Source organism: Cebidichthys violaceus, unplaced genomic scaffold (genome assembly GCF_023349555.1).
Source record: "Cebidichthys violaceus isolate CVI_PGR_0920_01 unplaced genomic scaffold, fCebVio1.0.p SCAF_1, whole genome shotgun sequence".
Taxonomy (NCBI): domain Eukaryota; kingdom Metazoa; phylum Chordata; class Actinopteri; order Perciformes; family Stichaeidae; genus Cebidichthys; species Cebidichthys violaceus.
Window position 1 is genome coordinate 4710527 of NW_027176262.1, and position 23980 is coordinate 4734506.

At 39.3% G+C, this 23980-nt stretch overlaps 3 protein-coding genes across 3 annotated transcripts; 2 read left to right on the top strand and 1 right to left on the bottom strand.

Annotated features, from left to right (window-relative positions):
* Positions 1-1634: 1634 nt before the first annotated feature.
* Positions 1635-10556, bottom strand: LOC137890556 (uncharacterized). The gene is made up of 13 exons (XM_068734726.1): positions 10550-10556; positions 7654-8010; positions 5910-6266; positions 4165-4521; positions 3872-3973; positions 3698-3757; positions 3245-3301; positions 3057-3083; positions 2759-2941; positions 2617-2664; positions 2475-2537; positions 2321-2365; positions 1635-2232 (listed from the first exon to the last, which is right to left on the bottom strand). Exons 1-13 carry the CDS (start codon positions 10554-10556, stop codon positions 2174-2176), a joined length of 1722 nt encoding a protein of 573 aa, XP_068590827.1. The 3' UTR covers positions 1635-2173.
* Positions 10529-18154, top strand: LOC137874096 (P2X purinoceptor 5-like). The gene is made up of 12 exons (XM_068712738.1): positions 10529-10737; positions 11390-11540; positions 12086-12157; positions 15067-15142; positions 15343-15439; positions 15933-16013; positions 16126-16267; positions 16746-16882; positions 16992-17085; positions 17310-17375; positions 17460-17542; positions 17774-18154. Exons 1-12 carry the CDS (start codon positions 10601-10603, stop codon positions 17850-17852), a joined length of 1215 nt encoding a protein of 404 aa, XP_068568839.1. The 5' UTR covers positions 10529-10600; the 3' UTR covers positions 17853-18154.
* Positions 18155-21615: 3461 nt separating this feature from the next.
* On the top strand, positions 21616-22393 carry si:ch211-207n23.2 (lymphocyte antigen 6 complex, locus D). Its single transcript, XM_068712839.1, has 3 exons — positions 21616-21690; positions 21891-21995; positions 22090-22393. Exons 1-3 carry the CDS (start codon positions 21642-21644, stop codon positions 22170-22172), a joined length of 237 nt encoding a protein of 78 aa, XP_068568940.1. The 5' UTR covers positions 21616-21641; the 3' UTR covers positions 22173-22393.
* Positions 22394-23980: the final 1587 nt, after the last annotated feature.

A 23980-nucleotide genomic window follows, 5' to 3' on the forward strand; every position in this document is an offset into this window, starting at 1 on the left:
AACATGACTTGGAATAATCCTTTTTGTGATTATTTACAGTAGATACAGAAGAGCTCCACCAGAAACTACTCTGTAAAGAATCTCCTGTCCTGGCCCCGGTGGGATTTGCCTTATTTTACGCCTCCCTGTAAGACATGGCAAAACTGAGACAATCACTCACAGTGTTACACACAAGCATGCGTGAATCAATAACCCAAAATGAATTCATTAGACTTCATAAAGGGTCAGTAGGCCGCAGCTCCTCTTATCATTGCTGCAGGACTGTAGGCAATCTGGTCCTTTACAGATCTCTACATCACAGTGGAAACATACCTGTAGGAGAGCATTCCATAAAAATAAAATAAAAAATCCCTATGGCTAATTAATAGCAGTGAAATTCATACAACATTTATTTCTTTTTTTGTTCGACTTTGTCGTACCAGGTTGTCAAATGTTGGGGGCTACAAATGAGAACATCTTGACCACAAACCATTCATGAAGAGAGGGATTGTTCAGTTCTGTGGGGACAACTGGCAACACAACTGTTCTGTGGCTATCTCCACTGAAAGGACATCTGGGTTGGATACAAAGATTCGGTTGATTGAAGTACGGGCACAGATGTTAAGTTACCCTTTGGATATAAATGGTCAAACATATATCTGTTTATTTCATGCAAATTCACCCTTTGACAAGCAGGTTCCATCTCTGTGGGTCATGCAGGGTTTCAGTCGGTGTCGCCCAGCAGTCCTCCAACAGCAGCACCAAATCCTTGTCCTCATGTTTAGGAGCAAACACCTCCACATGCACAGGCTGGCCAAGCTCGGTGTCTGTTTGAGGGGCTCAAGAGGAATAGAAAGACTTCTAATTGGAGTCTGAAGTTGAAATTAAAATAAAATAAATGTGGGCTTCACTATGCTCCAAGTTTGAAACTGGTCCTTCAATGTTAAAACTATTAATTCCTTTTCAAGTCATTTATTGACACATATTGATGGTACTTTCTGTCGTTTAAGACCTTTTGGTTAATAAAACAGGCACATTTATGACATAATCAAGCAAAAACTTGCCCTAGCCTAACCTCATTTCAGCCCTCGGTATTCCCTCACTCTTCAGTGTTGACGGGTACTCTGATTGTTCTCCCCAAACCTTGATGCCCAGCCGAGTAATTTGGGCCAGTGCAAAGCTACAATGCACAGTAAGACTACAAAATAAAAGGACATTTAAATGAGTGTTTTCACATTCTCAAAGCAGGAGAAGTGGAACATTTTAATTTCTTACTGGAAAAGCCTTTCTGCGGCTGTTGCTTCACCTCAATGTTGACCCAGTAGTTCATAACCCCGTCTGCTATCTGCAAGACACAACCACACCCGTTATAACTGACCTGCCTAAAGATGGACGGGGGGTCATTGATTTGCATTTACCACAGACTGAGTGCCACAATCAGTGAAGGGAAAGCTGAAAGTGACAGCATCCTTGGATCTTTTTTGGGGTTCACAGTTGTGGTTTTGGCTGGAAGGGATCCAGACTGCCCACAGGTTCAGAGGTGGGACTGTGGCATTCTGAGGGACGGTAATGTTGAACCCATCCTTGTTGCAGAACTCATGTGTTGAAATTTGTGGATTATCATTTTTGTTCACCTCTGTAGAAAACACACTACGTTTCAGAATTTAGTTTGTTTTTAATTCTCAATGTCATGAGATTTATTTGTACTCCGTCACAGGTGGAGCAGCTGCTTCTCATTTGGCTTAATCGGCACGACTCTCAACTGAAGAAGTGTCAGTAACTCTGTTGCTCCACAGTTTGAGGGTCCTGTGTCTTTTCATGGAGCTTGTTCTCTCTCTATCCTCCCACAGTTAAAGCAATGCAAGTGAACCTGAGACTCTAAACTGTCTGCAGATGTGAGTGTAGTTTGGTTAAAAAAAAACAAACAAAGGGTTTATTTTATCTGCAAGTCAAACGGAGCATAAAAGCAATTTATATGGTCAAAAAGTACTTCTCACATAACATAACCAATGGCTTACACAGGTTTGTCTCATTCAACACATTCAGCACAGACTGCTTCTTGTACAGGAACTGCAGTAGAATTATACAGCAAACAAATGCAATAAAACAAATGAATAATCAATGGATATAATTGGAAAGTATGTTGATACTGAAACAAGCTATCTCCACAGCTGTTGAAACTCTCCTTCATTCTCTATGGGCGGTTGAGCTGGTCTGTGCTCCTGTTGTAAATTGGGTTTTTGAATTCGACATCTGACAGGGAAACAACAGAGAAGTAGGACAGCGGTTGAGCCAGTTTTATTTCATCTCGAACATGTCCACAGAGGAAGTCAGCACTCACTTTCCATGGCCTTCTTCTTCTTCTTCTTCTTAAGACCTTCTGCTGCAAAAAAAAAAGAAAGGAGTGAATAATGTAACAATAAGTTATTTATTCTCACGCACAGATAAATCATTCTGACAGATGACACAAGATGAATCAAATAAAGTCTAAATACCTTTGGGAGGATTCTCTGCCTGAGTTGACATGGCTTGTTGCCTGTTGATTTCACCTTGATTAACTGTGTAATAAAAATAAATAACAGTGAAAGTCCTGACAGCACTGAAATGATGCGACATAATAGAAGATGCGTATTTTACCGTAGTAATGCCGACTCCGACTTGCTTGCCGTAATCTGCTGAAGAGTTCTGGAGAGGTGAGACTGAGTTAGTTTGTCGTGACAAGATGATGAAAGGGTCACCAATAATAGAAACTGACGTAATTATACTGAATATTAAGCACCTCGATGAAATCCCTGTTTTATTCTCTGACTTTCCGTCCTCTCAAACTGGTTCAAGTTTGGATAAATCCCACTGGTGCTCTGAGTGGGTTGAGTCCTGTCGGGATCGGGCAGACCTCCTACTGGAATGCAATAATTTCTGGTGAGGTCATGCTGCATGCTGGATGAGTCTTGGTCATCATTTTCTGATATTTAAAAAAAAAAAAAAGGTTTAGAAAACATTGACTATTAGACATTTTGAATAAGGTGATGTCATGGAACGAACGGATGAAAGAAAGAAGAAGAGCAGCGTGAACGCACCATAAACAAGGTTATTGTTGCCCCCTCCTGTGGGAAAAGGAAACACGTTGTGTACAGTGACACAGGTCTCTTGTCAAGAAAACATATCAGAAATATCACTTGTCCTCGCCGACTCGTGCATCACATATACTACTGTGTGTGTGTGTGTGTGTGTGTGTGTGTGTGTGTGTGTGTGTGTGTGTTGTTACCTCTCTGCTGTTGATCTGCTGGCACTCTGCCTGTTTCCTCAGGTGGAGCACTGGCGCCTGCAGTGGGACATTATACGAACTTGAAGGAATAGTTGGACGTTTTGGGAAACATTCTTGTTTGTTTCTTGCCACGAGAAGATTGACACCTCTAAAGGTCTTCTTCACAAGAGAGTAAGTTGACGGGTTTCACAAAACTACATATTCTATTGAAGGAAAGATGTGCATTGCTGTGTATTTGTCTCTATTGTGTACATTTCCGTTGTCCTGTGCATGATACAGCTTTTTAAATAACTTAGCAGATGCAACTCTTCATAACAAATTTCCTTTAATTCTGTCTTAACTGGCTGTAACCAAGCCTGCTGTACTGTTATTCCTGTGCTTTAATGTAAATGTGACCGTGTACCGAGCAAAACTCTACATCGATCGAACGTAAATGTTAAAATGATTGCTTACCCTCAGTGCCTGTACCTTCTTGGTTGTTTGTATCGTCCCTTGTTCTGTTACAACAGCACACTGAAATAAAAAGAGTTTTTAAATAACCAACCAATCCATCCATCAAATGAGCTCACAAACCACGTCTTCTACCATCTGTGTGGACTGAGGGTGCCAGACTGGGTAGGTACTCACATATGCACTTGATGCAGCAGTAGCCACCGATGCTCAGCAGAATGAAAGCAGCCACGCCGACACAGATGAAAATCAGTAGCGTTATGTCTCCGCTCTGAGTGCCTGCACGGTAAGTTGTGGTTTTTACAAAGATGCATTTCACAGGAAGCTCTATTTTCACTTGTCCCCTCTCATGGGTTTGGCCTACGAGGTTTGTGACCATGGAAAGGAAGGAGGCCGCATGTTTCTGCAGAGGCTGCTGCTCAGTGTTGAGGGAGCATTACCTGAACACGTTCAAACAGAAATCATCTCACCTTTTTCACCTTCTTTAGCAACCAACTCCACTTGACGACAGCCACGTCCCTGCGTACAGCGATAACACCCCAGGTCAGAGTTTTGAAGCTCATCGATGCGGATGGAGAAGTCCCCCTCTGAGCCCTGGTTTGGAAAGGCTTTCACCCGACCGTACCTGTGGTCCAGGAACTTAATACTACCGTCAGACGTGAGACGGACCAGGTCCAGCCCAGGACTGCGGGCCCACGACACCCAGTTGAGTCCACTTGTTGTAAAGTTGCATGGGAGGAACACAGAGGAGCCAAGCAGAGCGCTGACTTTCTGCATCTCACAAGCATCTGAATATGGCTCACAAGAGTTTTCAAAGTCCGGCTCTTCTTCACGGGAAGAAAGAAACACAAGAACAAGATTGTGTTAACAAGATAACATTGTTATTTCAATTAACCATGAGTACCAACAGTACAAACTCATCGTCCTTATTGCTGTAGATACTCAAAACTGTGGTTTAGACACCTTCAAATGAATAAATGGATTTAATGTAACTGGATAACAAATAACAGCAAATTAGGCAGAAAAGCTAGAACATTTAAAAATAACAACTTTATTAAAGACACTGAATAAAAACATACGTAACACTGAAACCTATGCTCTGCCCACAGATTCTTATAAATTAGCCCTATTTTCTTAGATTGACTTATTAACAACACGTTTTAATTGGGGGGGGGGACATCTTCACTATAGTCTATATATCGTTAACCATATTTAAATATCATACCAACATTATAGTCCACTAGAGTAAACATTATTTCCCTTGTTGTCAACAGATTTGCCAAGCTTTAGAACGGAAATTCTAGATTCAACGCACCAGATTTCAAAGATCAAATAATGTAAATGGAGTGAACAAACAGTTGATGTCGCAAAAGAGGTGGAGTTCATGGAATGTCTTTATATTAATAATATTGTCATTCTGTAATATCACAAAAGGACTTACCATTTGAAGACACGCAAATAAAGCACAGGGCTAACAGGACAATCCTCCTGTAAGCGTTCATTGTCAGCGTCTCGTGTGGTGAACAGTAATGAAGCAGAGCTGTGCTAACATCTCCGAGCATCATGGGACAAAACCACAAGACCATCACCGTTCATATAGTTATATATACGGAAGTCCTTTGATAGCTTTCAGTTTCACATGAGCAACAGTTGACATTTTTAACACGTTTTATTGATTTCAAACTGTAAGCTGGTTATGTCAAAGATGAAATTGAAAAACAATCAATATCTATCTTTTATGAACATGTAGATGATGGTGAAAAAAAAGGCCTGAAATGTCTTTCTCATCCAGACCACTTCCTGTTGATGCTTCTGGAGAAGGGGGCCTTGTGCTGAAACATGTACAAGTGGATGGAAATGTTCATCACCGAGGCTAATTAAAGCACAATAAGCCCATTTTTTAAACATATATTTTATGTTTCCTAACATAAAATCTGAGCTTTGTCAGGCAAAGTGAGAAACTGCCCAGGTTCACATAAAACATTTTCATATTTCCTCATCTAATTATTATTATTTTTTTATTATTTTTTTTTAAGTTGTGGTTTTTACAAAGGTGCATTTCACAGGAAGCTCTATTTTCACTTGTCCCCTCTCATGGGTTTGGCCTACGAGGTTTGTGACCATGGAAAGGAAGGAGGCCGCATGTTTCTGCAGAGGCTGCTGCTCAGTGTTGAGGGAGCATTACCTGAACACGTTCAAACAGAAATCATCTCACCTTTTTCACCTTCTTTAGCAACCAACTCCACTTGACGACAGCCACGTCCCTGCGTACAGCGATAACACCCCAGGTCAGAGTTTTGAAGCTCATCGATGCGGATGGAGAAGTCCCCCTCTGAGCCCTGGTTTGGAAAGGCTTTCACCCGACCGTACCTGTGGTCCAGGAACTTAATACTACCGTCAGACGTGAGACGGACCAGGTCCAGCCCAGGACTGCGGGCCCACGACACCCAGTTGAGTCCACTTGTTGTAAAGTTGCATGGGAGGAACACAGAGGAGCCAAGCAGAGCGCTGACTTTCTGCATCTCACAAGCATCTGAATATGGCTCACAAGAGTTTTCAAAGTCCGGCTCTTCTTCACGGGAAGAAAGAAACACAAGAACAAGATTGTGTTAACAAGATAACATTGTTATTTCAATTAACCATGAGTACCAACAGTACAAACTCATCGTCCTTATTGCTGTAGATACTCAAAACTGTGGTTTAGACACCTTCAAATGAATAAATGGATTTAATGTAACTGGATAACAAATAACAGCAAATTAGGCAGAAAAGCTAGAACATTTAAAAATAACAACTTTATTAAAGACACTGAATAAAAACATACGTAACACTGAAACCTATGCTCTGCCCACAGATTCTTATAAATTAGCCCTATTTTCTTAGATTGACTTATTAACAACACGTTTTAATTGGGGGGGGGACATCTTCACTATAGTCTATATATCGTTAACCATATTTAAATATCATACCAACATTATAGTCCACTAGAGTAAACATTATTTCCCTTGTTGTCAACAGATTTGCCAAGCTTTAGAACGGAAATTCTAGATTCAACGCACCAGATTTCAAAGATCAAATAATGTAAATGGAGTGAACAAACAGTTGATGTCGCAAAAGAGGTGGAGTTCATGGAATGTCTTTATATTAATAATATTGTCATTCTGTAATATCACAAAAGGACTTACCATTTGAAGACACGCAAATAAAGCACAGGGCTAACAGGACAATCCTCCTGTAAGCGTTCATTGTCAGCGTCTCGTGTGGTGAACAGTAATGAAGCAGAGCTGTGCTAACATCTCCGAGCATCATGGGACAAAACCACAAGACCATCACCGTTCATATAGTTATATATACGGAAGTCCTTTGATAGCTTTCAGTTTCACATGAGCAACAGTTGACATTTTTAACACGTTTTATTGATTTCAAACTGTAAGCTGGTTATGTCAAAGATGAAATTGAAAAACAATCAATATCTATCTTTTATGAACATGTAGATGATGGTGAAAAAAAAGGCCTGAAATGTCTTTCTCATCCAGACCACTTCCTGTTGATGCTTCTGGAGAAGGGGGCCTTGTGCTGAAACATGTACAAGTGGATGGAAATGTTCATCACCGAGGCTAATTAAAGCACAATAAGCCCATTTTTTAAACATATATTTTATGTTTCCTAACATAAAATCTGAGCTTTGTCAGGCAAAGTGAGAAACTGCCCAGGTTCACATAAAACATTTTCATATTTCCTCATCTAATTATTATTATTTTTTTATTATTTTTTTTTAAGTTGTGGTTTTTACAAAGGTGCATTTCACAGGAAGCTCTATTTTCACTTGTCCCCTCTCATGGGTTTGGCCTACGAGGTTTGTGACCATGGAAAGGAAGGAGGCCGCATGTTTCTGCAGAGGCTGCTGCTCAGTGTTGAGGGAGCATTACCTGAACACGTTCAAACAGAAATCATCTCACCTTTTTCACCTTCTTTAGCAACCAACTCCACTTGACGACAGCCACGTCCCTGCGTACAGCGATAACACCCCAGGTCAGAGTTTTGAAGCTCATCGATGCGGATGGAGAAGTCCCCCTCTGAGCCCTGGTTTGGAAAGGCTTTCACCCGACCGTACCTGTGGTCCAGGAACTTAATACTACCGTCAGGCGTGAGACGGACCAGGTCCAGCCCAGGAGTGTGGGCCCACGACACCCAGTTGAGTCCACTTGTTGTAAAGTTGCATGGGAGGAACACAGAGGAGCCAAGCAGAGCGCTGAGTGTGTGCGTCTCACAAGCATCTGAATATGGCTCACAAGAGTTTTCAAAGTCCGGCTCTTCTTCACGGGAAGAAAGAAACACAAGATCAAGTTTTAAATTGCTTATCTCATGCTCAAATAATTACTGAACATATTCAAAACTGTTGTCTAAACATCTTTAAATGAGAATAAATGGATTAAATGTGATCGTATTTAAATATTTTGCCAAGCTTTCAGTATGTGAATTCAAATATGATAGCACATCACCTCAACGATAATTTAAATTGACTGATTGATTTTGGCCTGTATAAATCAAACAATTAATTTAGTCGAGTAAGTAAAATTTGATTCATTGAACATTTGTATATAAATCATATTTTCATCCCTGCACTGTGAACAAAAGCAACGTGGCAAGCAAACCGCAAGACCATCACATTCCATTTCTGCCAATTATTCCCCATAAATGTTACACACTGGTCCTTTAATGGAATAGTAAGAGTCTGTAACACTTTACTTTAAGTAAAAATATAAATATTGATGTGCAAATTATTTACGATTATTTTATAGTATTTTTATAGTTTATTTTAAATGTATAGATAGATGCTGCTAATCCGGCGCCACCTAGTGGCCAGATCGCATGGCCACTCAGACGTCATATCTACAGTATGTCACGAACATGTGGTTGCAAAAGCACAAAGTGTTCGGAAGATTCATATTTTGTTTGTTATGTAAGCCCTGACCACAGTATTTGAGCAAACTTTGAGGGAAATGTGGTGACGATTGCTCCAACTTTGTGGGAGAAACAACAACAAAAAAGGAGGGAAAAAGAAACAGATTTGGACACAATTCAACATGGAAATCAATCGATCAAGAAGCAAAAGGGTGTGGTTTATTTGTATATATATATATATATATATATATATATATATATATATATATATATATGTATATATATATATATATATATATATATATATATGTATATATATATATATATATATATATATATATATATATATATATATATATATATATATATATATATATATAATTTATACGTATCTGAGGAGTCCAAGAATTATTTTATTGTTTTGGTTTCCAAGACTTACGGTTCAAAAGTTACAGGTAAAGTTATGATTACAACAGCAAAGAAACATATGGAAGGTAATCGTGTCAAAACACCGCATTTGCAGTTTTTCACAAACACAGACCACACCACTGGGATGATTAATATATGGTTTATTTCTATAAGTAACGGCTTGCAAAACCCAGGGAGCTAAGGGTGCTGGTGTTGTCTCCATTGAATACGATGCACTGCGGTCATCGCAGCAGACACTTAATTTTTAGTGCGCCTTTATGCTGAAATTCACGGTAAACGCATTCAAACGGCACAGATTTTTTCTTCAGACGAATCCGGTTTTCAAAATAAGATGTTTCGCCTAAACGTTGGATACTTTGTTGTATACTTGAAACAAAGTATACATAGTGCATAGTGGAAATAAGATAAAATTAATTATATTCACATTAAGTATGAAACATGTTACCTGCATCTCGTGAGTTAAAGGGAAAATACACCTAAATTGTGAGTGAAGTGTCTTCATTCTTTGATTTGAGGGTTGCTGGAAAGATATTCAAATTAATAATACCTGACTGACAGTCAATTAAGATATTTTACTAAGCAAAAATTCTGAACTGAATTTGTACCTTCAAATGGCAACTTTCTGAAATTTTTAAGGTGTTATTAGACGTGTTCTCGGTAGAAATGTAAGACATTTACTTTGAAATATCTCTTAATTGGTACAGTAAAAATGTCTGATTTTCTGTATGGGTGGAGTCAACGATGCCTTGATTACATATACATCAGTCATTGTATGGAATTATTGAGAAAAATATTTTTGTAGCACCTCAAATATTGTGATATTAGCCTTTTTTGTGCTGAACATAAATGCATCAGTCATTGTGGGGAATTATTGAGAAAAACATTATAGCGCCATAAAAATTTCAGAAATTTGCAATTTGAAGATACAAATTCAGTTCAGTGTTTTTGCGTGGTAAAATATCTTAATTGACTGTCAGTCAGGTGTTATTAATTTTAATATCTTTCCAGCAACCCGCAAATCAAAGAATAAACACACTTCACGCACAATTTAGGTGTATTTTCCCTTTAACTCACGAGATGCAGGTAACATTTTTTGTACTGAAAACCGGATGTTCATCTGTAGAAAACCGAAAGTTGTCTCATGTTAATATTTCCGCTAACTTTGCAAAGTCCTTCGCTCGCTCCCGATCTGTGCCGTTTGAATGCGTTTACCGTAAATTTTAGCATATAGGCACACTAAAAGTTAAGTGTCTGCCGAGTTAACCACGGAGATCTGAGTGTTTGCTACACTGACCGCAGTTACTATACTGTGGTTCTTGTCTTGAAAGAGAGGGAGGAAATCCGCAAACATGCTCTGATCCACATGTTAATTTAAAGGGAGGCGCCTGGGGGATGGACCGAAACTTTGGCTGTGTGTGTGTGTGTGTGTGTGTGTGTGTGTGTGTGTGTGTGTGTGTGTGTTGTGTGTGTGTGTTGTGTGCGTGCGTGCGTGCGTGTGTGTGTGTGTGTGGTTCAGTGTACCACTCATCACGATTATACACTGACTTCCAACTGTCCGCAGACAGCTGCAGGATGGCCGGGAGCTTCTTCAAAGGACGCTTCCTCTCCTTATTCGACTACAAAACGGAAAAATACATTGTCGCCAAAAATAAGAAAGTTGGAGTTTTGTACAGACTTATTCAGTTATCCATCATCGGTTACATCATCGGGTAAGTCGGTGAACTACTGCCGCGGCTTCTGCAGTTGTATTAGCCTACCTTCTGGTAGCCTATAACCCTGAGCAAATTATCACAATATTAGTATAGAAATGCATGCTTGTGAGGATTTTATGTTGACCTAATTTAAATTGCCGTAATGAATAAATGCAGCAACTCACATATAGCCCGGTTGCTTGTTGATTAAATATTGTATGCCCATGGTGATGATTACAAGTTAATGGGCTCTTAATAAGTCAGTGCTACAATCTGACAGGACAGCTTTTTTAATACACTAACAAGTGTCACACAAAGTTTTTCTAATTTTCAATGTAGCTACTCGTATGGCTTGTTCAGTGTCCTGTAGCCAAAAGCCATAAATAAAAAAGCTGTAGTTAGCCTAATCTAGTGAGTAAATTTTACTTATGTAGTCACAAGTGCTTATTTATAAGAACAAAAGCATCAGGCATCAAATACAGTCAATGTAACAAAAACGCAGCATATCTGTAATAATGTAATACAGTTTAGTCCTAGACCCAAAATATCAAAAGGCTACTTTTAACTCCAGGATATTAATTTTCAACAGCAACAATAAGACAATAAAAAGGACACACTAATGTTTTAAACACGTCTTTCTAGCAGCCGTTACATTCTCTCTCACCCACAGGTGGGTTTTCGTAAGCAAGAAGGGCTACCAGGAGACGGACGAGGCCATCCAGAGCTCTATCATAACTAAGCTGAAGGGAGTCTCGGTCACTAACACCACTGAGTCCGGTCTGCTGGTGTGGGGACCCGAGGACTACGTCATCCCACCACAGGTGAAAACATTTACACCACAGCACCAATATCTATACAAAGTGGGTCAAAAATACACGCTTGTGGCTAAATTAAGAAATTAACAAACGTTTCCTTTTCAGCATTTGTTCTTCTTGTATGCTTGAATTTGTGCATCTGTGTGACAAAGCATGTGAAGAAGAGATGTGTCACTGTTCAGGCAGCAGGGATGAGGACCTAAATATAGAGTTAAAGGAGTAGTTTGACATTTTGGCAATAGTTCGCTCTCTTGCCGAGAGTTGGATGAGAGGAGACACAGGCCGGTTTAAATCAACATTTAACAGGTTAATGGGAGGAAGAGCTGGAAACACTATGACAACAACTACAGTGGACAAAAACAGGTTTTGGGAAAGTTGCAGGTGCAGTTTATACACTGAGAGGGACAGATCGCCGAGGGCAGGAACACAACTGAGGACCTCCTCAAGATGGAGAGTTTTAGGCTGAGGGGGGAGAAAGGGAGGCAGCACAGGGGCCATCGTGTTCTGATGTCAACATAACGACCAATTCACAGTGTTTTCTCTACATCTAGGGTGAAGCTGTTCTGTTTGTTGTAACCAATTTCTTAGAGACGCCAAACCAGAAGCTGGGATACTGTGCTGAGGTAAGAAGACAGAACGCAGGTCCTTTCAGAAAGCTTTAATAATCATATCTTAGTTCACATTTTCTAATCATTATTTTCACATTTGATAACATAACGCCTGTAGTGATGATCATCTTATTATGCAATGTGGTTTGGAATTGAATGCATTTTGCATCGTAACACTGTGTTCTCAAGTCAAAGTTGTTCACATCAAGTTTAAATCCATCATCATCCGATCATTTATTTTGCCCTAAAATATAATTGGAAGCAACGAATGAGTGAGTAAAGTTTCTATACACAACGAGAATGTGATCAACTCGATGTTTGACCTTATTACTAAGGCTGGACAGTCAGCGCCTGGGCTCTATGTTGAATTAGCTGTCTATTAAAGATAGTTAGTTGCTTGAAACAAATATGGCGTGTTTGTTTCAGGTCAAGATATAGTAAACAGTCAAACTGGAGTTGCGTACAGAGTTGTGCGACCGATACAGCTGCACCTCCATCTATAATTAGTTAAAGGAGGTGCGAGATACGGGATTGGAATTATTTCTATAGCCTCTCAATGGCTCTCAGCATAGGCGCCGTTGAGTCGTCGGCTCGCAGCTAACAGTGCTAACAGTGCAAACAAGGGCTCATATAGCAACACACACAGAGGGAGAGTGATCCTCTGCTCAGGTAGACATTACTCCTCTATATCTTTACATTGACAATAGTTGTTTTTTGTTATATTAATGCTCCGAATGTTAAATACAGTTCCATTAAACAAAGAGAAACCTCAACTCTCCTGGCCAATTTCGATGATGTACAATATTTTCTTCATTTATGATACGAAGAACTGAATTCTCCCGCAGTGCTTCAAAGTAGGCTACTTGAAGTTTTCAGGTGCATTGTCATCTCTCAAAAGGCATTTCATGCTGTGGTTATTTGGCCATGTTTTCACTCATTCTTTCTATTGCCTCTACCTTGCATTGAATTTTGAGACAAACAATGTTCGTGTCTAACTTTAGGATACCAACTGTTCTGAATAATAGCTAGCTGGAGGACATGATGTGCCGTTTAGACGCTGTTTTTCAAGTAGCTGCTCTGCTCTCTGTTTTCTAGCTGTCTGAAGCCAACCGAGTTTATTTTAAGGCTACTTCAGTTACTCTCCACCGTTTGACGTTTGATCATCCGGAAACTATTTCAGCTGGCAATGTTTCAAAGACACGGTAGTGACTGAGGTTAGGGCAGAAATTAAAAACACTCATAACTCACGGAAGCTTCTCTTCACTTTAATCCCCTGTACAATATTTTGTCATTTCAGTGAACTATAGAGCATGTTATACATATATATCTCTCTATATATGGTTACTTGAGCCAATCAGTGCCCAGAAACACCACTAATCAGTGCAATTTGTCAAGAACATGCCAGGATGAAGACGACACTTCTGCATTGCTGTTACCCTCTTAGAGAGTTGTGAATCATCGGCGCATCGTGCTCTCCTGATTGTTGATGGCTCGAATGGTGGCACAGCCATTTGCAGCCAGGAGAGCACTGGTCTGCATTTTCTTCACAGCACTTAGTCATAACAAAAGACCTTTTAAACTTTTAACAAAGGCTGACATCTCCCCCTCTTTGCTATGAGTGTGTGTGTGTGTGTGTGTGTGTGTGTGTGTGTGTGTGTGTGTGTGTGTGTGTGTGTGTGTGTGCCAATCATCATTTCACCCTGCTGTATCTTTAGCTTTCCAGAGGGATCCTGGTATGTAAACCCAGCCTCTCTTGGTCTCCTGCATCAGCCAAGAAGAATAGCGAGCCTGTTCAAGCACAACACAGCCATAAAACCTGCTCTTGTATACATTTGGGCTTGCTCTAGTTGCAGTGTCCCTGCGTCTGAAAGGCCGCCACATTTGAGAGTGAACTGTCATTTATCATCTTCCAGCCAGGCACAGTCAAGTCTCACTAAAAGAAGATGTCCGATCTGTTATTTAAATGATACAGACATGCGTCCATAATCTCCCTAAATGCTATTTTACCTTTATCAGGAACCCTCCGACGCAAATACGGTGTTAGATGACTGTAAATATCGAAATATATGTTCTAGTCTCTTGAAAAGTGAAATACTATATCAAAATTACAAGCTAAGTAAAAAGTATGACACACTAAATCATTATTATGAAATACTGAGTCAAAACTAGGAGCTTTAGTCAAACAAATCTAAATACTAAATCAAAGTACGAGCCAGTAAGTCATAAGTACAAGGTACTTTATCAATGTGAAAAGATTCATTACCAATTCAAAAATAAAAGCTAGCAAATACAAAGTAGATATGAAGCTAAAATTAAGAAGTAGTTAGTCAAAATAAGGTGACATTAAATCACAATGATGAAATAGCTATTAAAAATGATGAGATAATAAATTATGTAAAGATCACAAGATACTTAAAATTAAAACTATCTCATTATTTATGCCTTTGTGTCTCATAATTTTGACTTAGTAAGACAGAATGTAACCTTACTGCAAGTCTTCTGTTTCTTTTTTTCTTCTTCTTCTGGAGACACACAAACAGAAGACAAATAAAGCTTGAATAACATATCACAAGTATAGAAACACATTTAAATCACATCTTCAAATAGAAACAAACGAGTAGAAAGAAAAAGATTTGGTGATATTTCATGAACAATATTGTCATAATTTACAACTCTGCAGCTCATCAGTTTACACAACATGTTAACTAAGAAAGGTTTAGGAACAGTGGAGTCTATTAAAATACCGTCCAGCTGCAGTCACTGAAGGATGCTTCTAACAAATTTGTGTGCCTACTGCAACAGGTCTTAAGATTACAATGCATCATTTGCTTCCTTAATTAATTCACATGGTCCGTCTGTGACGTGTGAAATGTTTTTCTGTCTGGTTAAATATTTCTGCCCTTTTTTTTGTCTGTGATCCTAAGAGCCTTAAAGTGCTGGATGGTCACTGTCGAGATGACGATGACTGTGAAGAGGGGAAGATGGTGGCAGCCGGTAACGGTAGGAAATAAACACCACAGATTTTAAATCGCCATTAAGTTGGTCGGCTCAGTGCCATTCTGAAATATGATTTGGGTCTCAGTTCAACCTCTGTCATGGTGTTTTAATGCAACACATATGATAGAAAACATAAGTGGTTAAGATACGGATGAGGGATGTTCTGAGTGGTAATGTGGTTATTCTGCTGTGTTTCTCTGAAGGAATTATGAGCGGCAGATGCCTGAGAAAAGATGAAAACTCTACTAGTACCTGTGAAATCTACGGCTGGTGTCCCATTGAAAGAAAATTCAAACCGAAGTAAGGATCAATGAAGTCACACACGACCAGCATTACATGTTTTGACCTATAGGCCCTCTGGTGGGTATCAGGCTGTGCTGTTATTAATCTACTGAGCCCTTTGACAAGCATTTTACAAGTCCAGCAACACGTGTGTCAATTCCCGCTGGTCACATGCGTACAGACTTTTCCGTCTTCATAGGAAACTAGTTAGTTAAGTTTGGAAAAAGATCGTGAAATATGAGGTTAGGTTGAGGCAACAACACTACTTAGTTACCAAAGTGCAGATACTCAGTGACTTATATTTATATACTTATATTGCATCTGTTTAAGAGGTAACTTGTGAATACGACAGCCCGCTCAGCTGTTCAACCACCATCTGATTCCACTAGTCTTCACAATAGCCACTAGTTAGTAACCCCTCATGATTTATGACCCTGAACCTAATGACCAAGTTATTTCATTTGCAAGCTACAGAACGTGTGGCACATAATTACATTTCTTTTCTTTTCAGAGGCCCTCTGCTGACAAACGCTGAAAACTTCACCATCTACATCAAGAATTTCATCAATTTTCCGAAGTTTTCATTTTCAAAGTATGTCCACTTCTTCTGTGTTCAACATGAATCTCTCCATGTACTGCTTGGTAAACTAGAAACAGTGAGCAGTGCACACTCATATACACTCTGTGCGTTTCTTTACTCTGAGGGCCAACGTTTTTCAAACGACTGACGACTCCTATTTGAGGAAATGTCGCTTTGACGAGGAGCTCCACCCCTACTGCCCCATCTTTCGGCTGGGTGACATCACCAGGCGGGCTGGATACAACTTCCAGGACATGGCTACATTTGTAAGTAAAGGGGGGAGAAATTAGGAGGATGAGGTCAGAGTGAAGGAGGCACAGCAGCTACCATTTTTTTTATTATTAAAACAGATATATTATCAATTTTCAAAACAAAGATATTACAAAACAAAGAGTCAAAACAAGTCTATTTCATGTTTTTTCTCGAATAAAATAACACTGAATATTAGGAGAGGAAAAGTATACATAGTAAAGGTGCAAACTTAAATGTCTACCTAGTGTTTATGCTACACTTCAGTCGACATATTTGTCATTACTTAGGCACCTTTACACCACAATCATTTTAATAATCTGTGCAGAATGTTGGCAAAGAGTAAATATATTTACATATCTGATTATTGAGTGAGTATATATGTGTTGAAGGAGACTATTAGTGTCCATTGGCCCTGAATGCACCATTATTATGATTGATTGACATGGTTTCGAAGCCGCATATGATCAAATTTGTATTGCTGTTGTTTTGCAGGGAGCCTCCATTGGCATTATGATAGAGTGGTACTGTGACCTCGACAGAGGCTACTCTCACTGCCATCCACAGTACCACTTCACTCGACTGGACATCAGCGTCTCCAAACAGACCATCGCAACAGGGTTTAACTTCAGGTGAGATCGTCTCGATCACACGCAAATTATCCCAATCACAAATTATCCCAACATTTGAATTGTGTCTTGTATATTTGTATTCTCATTCCTCCATCTTTCCTCCCATCAGACACACTCGGTATTTTAAAAATGCTGCTGGTGAGAGCTATCGATCTCTATTCAAAGTCTATGGCATCCGATTTAACATCATGGTGCACGGAGAGGTAAACGCCATTTTAAAAAGGGTGAATGCATGAAATAATGTCTTCTCTGCCTGAGCATTATGATGTGGTATGATATCACTCATTAGCAGATAGTAAACATCTAAATTAAATCACCTTCAATGATATTTTTAATAAAAGACAGGCGTTACCTTTAATTGTAAGCTTTTTCAATGATTTTGTGATTCGTTATAGATAAAAAAAACTTATATTTCTGTTATTTATAGGCCGGGAAGTTCAGCATCATCCCAACACTCATAAACGTTGGTTCAGGGCTGGCTTTGATGGGCGCCGTAAGTACCAATAATGTAATAATTTGTTTAATAAATGCTTTTAAAAGAACTGCACAGTTCACTGAACAAAACTTCATTTAACAGGGAGCTTTCTTCTGTGACATGGTCCTTCTCTACCTAATGAAGAAGGGCGACTCCTATCGAGAGAGGAAGTTTGAAGGATCCAAGTAAGAAAAGCAGCACACGAGAACAGGTGTAGAGTTTTCTTTGTCTATGCAGTTATGTAGTCCATTCAGCTCCGTATCTCATTTCATTTATGTTATGATAAACTAGATAATATATTGTTTACTATATGTAGAATTTTAACAGATATCTCCTCTTGTTCTTGGCTACAGTAATGCTGGTGTGACACATTGCTTATCTGCAAAAATGAATACTGATCTGTCTCTGTTCCACAGAAGTAAGAAATCAGCGTCTGAAGACGACAGTGTGGAGGACAGAAAAGGAGCCGAGGAGCAGGACAATCTGACGTCTTAGTCTTTCCACCGTGTGAGGCGAGTTTGTAATGTGCTCATGTTGGTTATAGTGTATCACCCACTATTATAAAAACGACATGCAGTTCTTGCTTTAATGTCAGTTTAAAGATGTTGACTTGCCTTTAGTAAGAGCTCTATTTTTAGAAATATTAACTCTAATTAAGAACCATTATGAAGACTGTTCCATTCACTTTTATACCAGATTTTGCCATAAAATGAATGTGTTTCAGCAACAAAGCCTGAAACTGATGTTCATCTGTTGCATCCAAGCCACTTTTACCAAACATAAAGTTGTATAATTCATTACGTTTTGTTTTTTTAACCAAACAACTATTCATTTATAGAAGCTTTCTTGAAATTCAATAACTTCTTTATGGTTTAGATATTTTGTGTGTGATAGATATTGTTGAAAATCAGCAAGATATCAAGAATCAAGACATTCAAGAGATGCATTTAATTCTCATCTTTACAAAAACAGTTATTAGCATACTTGGTGCTATTGTGACGTAGTGTGTAAAGTTTTGTAGGTCACATTTGGTGCCTCAAAGAAAAGATGAAACAGGTATAGTGACTCTGATATACGAGTTATTACAATGTTTATGTAAACTGTATAAATGTAATTTAAACATCATTGTAGAGCTCACAGAGGCCTCACACAGTGGCTCCGTGTTTATGCTACACATCACTGATGTGGTTCCTCGCCTTCTTCTGAGAGGAAGAGTATTTATGTTTATAGGATAACATGTGTTAAGGTATTTTAGTCACACTAGCAGAGTGACTCGAGGGACCAAGTTCATTTTCTAAATGATGCTGTTACGGGTTGTGGGAGGCTTCGACAGATGAAATAAAGCAGAGCGACCAGACAAACAACCCACTCACACACGAGGAGGACGTGCAAACTTCACCCAGACAAGTTAGCACTTTATATTTTACAAGACTTAAATCGCTCTCCATTTTAATAACTACATTGCTCACCGCTGGATTTGTTGTGTTGTTAATTCCTTTATACCTCATGAGTGAATCACGCCTTTAGTGCCAGTTTTCCTCATAACATTGTTTCCTCAGAGCGGTACACCATTGATGGGATTATTTCAGTCAGTTTACCAACTAAACTTTTATTTATTAATTGATACAGAGAATCACTCTGCTTTGCTTGCAAATAAAGATTTCATTGCGACACCTGACGACGCTTGTGATGTAGTCACTGTGACTTTATTGCTTAAGAAACACAGGAATATTTTGGTATTGCAGTAGAAAACACTGGTCAGCAGCTTCTAATAGAGACATCATATTGGACAATATCAACAAATATACTATATCATCATTGCATATCTGTATATGAATGAAATGCCAAAAAAAACAATTGTTTGTATAGTTAATTCAGCCTAATTAAAATGACATTCCCATACAATAAAATTGCGTCTGGATTTACATTTCAAGGCTGACATATTTTTGCTTTTGAAGGATCACAGATACGTTTAAAATGAGTCTGTGGACGTCGGCGTAGGGAGGATGTGTCAAAGAACACAGGGCTTTGACCCAGGAGGGGAACTACTTTTGTTGCGTTTTTATGTTGTTGTTTTTCAATTTCGTAGACATTTGAAGCCAAACCATGATTTTACTAAACTTAACAAAGTTGTTTTGTAGCATATTTAGTTTAGTTTAATTTCAATTGGAGAACATATGTTTCCTTCAAACATAATTGAGAGAATGGGAACGTCATGTTGTAGGAGACGGGGTTGGATCTCTCCAGAGGCCTCCACCACTGGCTGCACTTCACGCCCCTGGTCTACACGGGATCTGTGAATTGTTGCGTGACAGCTTGTTTATTGGCTTTTCTTCAGCACAACTTTAACAGCCCTTGTTTATATATTGTATATTATGACACAGTACGATGACAAAGTGGTGTTGAACTCTTGACTCAGTGGGCTGAGAGTTTTATTCTACATAAGAGCAGAGAAAGCCAGATCTTGTCAACAAGACACTTCTTTTTTCTTTGTGTAAAGACGTTTTTTCCCCTTGAAATTAAAACAAGTCAAACCCGTTCTTTGTTAAATATTGCCTTTGGTGAAGAGGGTACCAAGTAAACATTCATCTATTATCTGAGCTCAGCCTGACGTAGAAATGGTTTCTCCGTTCTGTAACAGCAACTTTATTGTTAATTTGCCGTCTACCAGGGGAAGGTAACTTTTGGTGTGACATGGTCTATATGTGAGTCAGTAGGTTCGCTAAAATGGAGATTAATATAATTAATAAACCTGTTTTCCAGGTTGTCAAGGATGAGTGGTAACCCTGACAGCATGTTTTGTAATGCAACATTTTTGTGATTTGTTGTAACACACGCAAACATTTTGTGTGGTCCCGCTTCACTAAGTGAAGATTTCCGACAAACAAAATCTTTACGTAGACGCTTTTGTCTTAGCGTGTGTTTGCCTCAGCCTGCTTGTTCCTTCTTTGAAAACAGGTGGAGCTGAGGAAAAAGACATCCTCATGCACAAACTGTCTTGCACTTCTCCATTGTTGCCTACAGATGTCCCTAAAGGACAACTTCAAGTTGTACAGTGGCTGCACCATAAGTAGATGTACGACTGTGGTTTGCACAGGCTTGTTCAACAGCATATGTGAAGGTTAAGAGTTTCAGCTCTACTCATAACTGCTGTACTGACTGCACACAATGTTGAAGTTATCATTAAGTTAACAGTTGAACATTTTTAAATGTTCTTTCAAAGATTTACATCATAAACCTGAAAAACACTGCATCCACTGCAGATAAATAAAGTTATTTAAGGAATCTCTATCAACGGGACACATTGTTGATACAGGAGGCGTTCTGGTTAGTCCAAGTAGTATTGACCAATCAGGTTCGAGCAGGCTTTGGTTGAATGAGGAAAAGAGGCGGAACGCATTGGCCGAAATACAACCTCAGAACCCACCAGCTATCATCTGATGATTTAGCTTTTTATTGGTTGAAAAGGAGCTTGTAAACTGGCTACTTAATTGTCTCGGGTCTCAAGTTGCTTATTGGACTGTCAACAAGGAGCAGCGCACAAAGAAAAGGAAGTCTTGGCCCAGAAATATCACCCCTCGCCCCCAGAGGCGTATCGTCGTCAGACCGGGTTCAAAGATTCCTATTTTAGGGACCAACCCACTGTATCAATGTTTACAGTTTCTGAATTTAACGTGCTGAAAGAGGTCCAGTACCTCCAAAAGTCTTTAGAAATACAAACAATGTAATTTAGTAGCCAAGAGAAAACCAAGACCAAGAAGAAGTAATGTTAATGATGTTTGTGACATGTTTTACGTTCTTTATGTTACATCGTCTATGTAGGTATTTAAAGGCCAACCATGATGTTTTTCCAGAACCTAACTAAGTGGTTTTGTCGCTTAAACAATTCCCAAATTCACAACGCTAACGACGTGTTTACTGCGACCATGTGCTGGGATATCCAGAGGGTTATGAAGTGATGGTATAATCTGGTACAATCAGAAATGAATACATAACATCCTGTTAAAGTTAATCTCAGAAGTTTACAAACAGCATTGAGGAGAGGGTTCAAAAAGATCAGATTATCTTCTTGGCACACAACACCTTGCAAAAGTATGAAGCAGATCAAACAACATGTTGTTCGCTTAGGCTTACGTCTCTTCTCTGGAACAATAGGAATGCACATTTACCGGATTATCACACACAAGGAAGTGCACGATCACATTTCCAGTTTGGCATGTTGGTGTGTCAGCGCCAGTATAAAAGTGCCAGTGCGGGATGTTAGTCCACATATCAGCTGACAACATGAAGGTCCTGCTTCTTACGCTGCTGCTGCTGCTGTGCAGCGCTCAAGGTGAGCGAACTTTGGTTTATAATCAAATTCTTGACATCATTTTAAATAAAGCAAATTGAAGAAAAACACTTAAAGAGCATTTTGGTGTAATGGGACCGCTTGATTTGAGCACTGATGCATTACACCTGTCGACGTCGAGAGAAAACACCTCATGTCAGTGAAAATGTTTTCCTAAACGCTGGCTGCTGTCTTCTCATCAGTGCTCACGCTCAGATGCTACGTCTGCAGAGATGCGCAGGACGAATACTGTAAGACGGAGACAGATTGCCCGCCATCATCTCACTTCTGCAAGACCTTCGAGAGCGGTACGTTGGTTTTGTTCCCTGTGTTAGCCATACATACTACAGTGACGGAGGGATGGTTCACTGATTGCACATTTTTCTTGTTGTTTTTCAACAGATGTTCAGTTTTCTCGAACTTGCGAGCAGTTATGTGCCGAAGATCAATACACAACCTGCTGCAGCACCGACTTGTGCTCTTGAGTCATGACCCTGCATGACTCTGCATGACTCTGCATGACTTCCTTTCGCTTTCTGATTAATAAAAATAGTTGGTGAAAAAAATAATTACTTTAATCTGAATCTGGTTTATTAGTTAATATGATTTTAATGACACTTTCCTGTCTTTCATTTTCTTTTACTTTCAATTAAATGTAAAAATGTTGAACTCTTTAGTGTCATTCAATAAACACTATATCAACACACTGGTAGTTACTGCCATGTCTTTTGTAAACTACTGCTGGAAGCAGGGCAACCACATACACACACACACACACACACACACACACACACACACACACACACACACACACACACACACACACACACACACACACAAAATCACACTTAATCCGCTCCTGATGTCACTTAGTGGGTCACTCGTTAGAATGGCCTGCTGCTATGTGGGTCGCTGTCTGTCTTTGCTGGAATGTAAAATTGGACTCCCTTTAGGGTGTCATCTGCACTGACACACCACATGCCAAAATCATGAAATGGAAAAAGAATACATAGTTAGTTACTAGTTTTGCGTGCATTTATGTTAAGGCCTTAATTGACCTGATAATGACGGGCCGATGGCTTGACATGGAGCTTGATAGTATGTATGGTTAAATAACGACTACAGAGGTAAAGAGACTCTTTAACTTTGCAAAGTGGGCCAAAGTCCGTGGGAATGATTAAGTTAATTTATTAGTGTCGAGGCTTATAATATTTCTATGATCACTAACCTTCACATATAATTGATGCTCCTTTTTAAAGGTGTTTTAAGGCTGTTGAAATAACACAAAGGCACTCACACCAGATCACAATTATAATACCACAATGAACCGACTAAGCTGAACGAAAGGCGTGGATTCAGGATACTTTCCAGCATCAGCGATCATTCCACTTATAGCAAATCATAGCCTCATTATAATGTAGGTCATAAGTGTTAATCTCTCCGGCTGTTCCTTCTTTACATTAGAGCAGCTCAGATATCAGACGTGGATGATTGGCGGATTAATAGAACTGTGTTACTGTGTTACAGGTTAATGCACACACATATTGCACATGGAATTTCTCCAAGAGATGTCGATGAAAAATGAAATCACTGCATGCAAAACTTTTTGGTTTTCGGGGACTCGCCCCGAAACCCAAAATGTAAAAGACTTTCCATCATTTAGAGAAATTATTTTGACTTCTGAAGAAGCCAGTGAGTTGCAGAAAGCCACATTTAGAGCATGAGGGAACATACTCCTCTCATTTGCTGCCCACACAGGAAAGAGCCGTAGCTGGCTGAGAACGTGACAATTAACATGTCTAGCATGTGTTCGTCTAAACGACGACTGCATGGGGTAGATATCTACATTATTAAAGCTCTTGCTGTCATTCTGGCACTCCACTGCCTGAGATTACTAAACCTAGATTTACTAAAGAGTTACTAAACCATGCCAGGAGATATAAATGATGCATCTTTAAAATAATCACTCAATTCTTCAATCAATGGTACAACTGTACAACTGTGTTGAATAGTGCATCTAATAAAATAGCCTGGATCAAGCCATGATGACATGATTTTCATCACCTCACAGCGGATAAGATGTTTTTATGAAGATGATGATGATGACGAGGGTGACTGATTAGTGTGCTTCACCGATGGGGTTCGACTGCATACGAGGCGTTTTATGGGCAGAGGTGGGAAGTAAATTTACTCCATACTGTAGAGGTATTGTACTTTACTTGAATATTTCTATTTTATGGTACCTTCCAACGTCTGTTCTACTGCATCAGAGGGAATTGTTGTCCGTTTTACA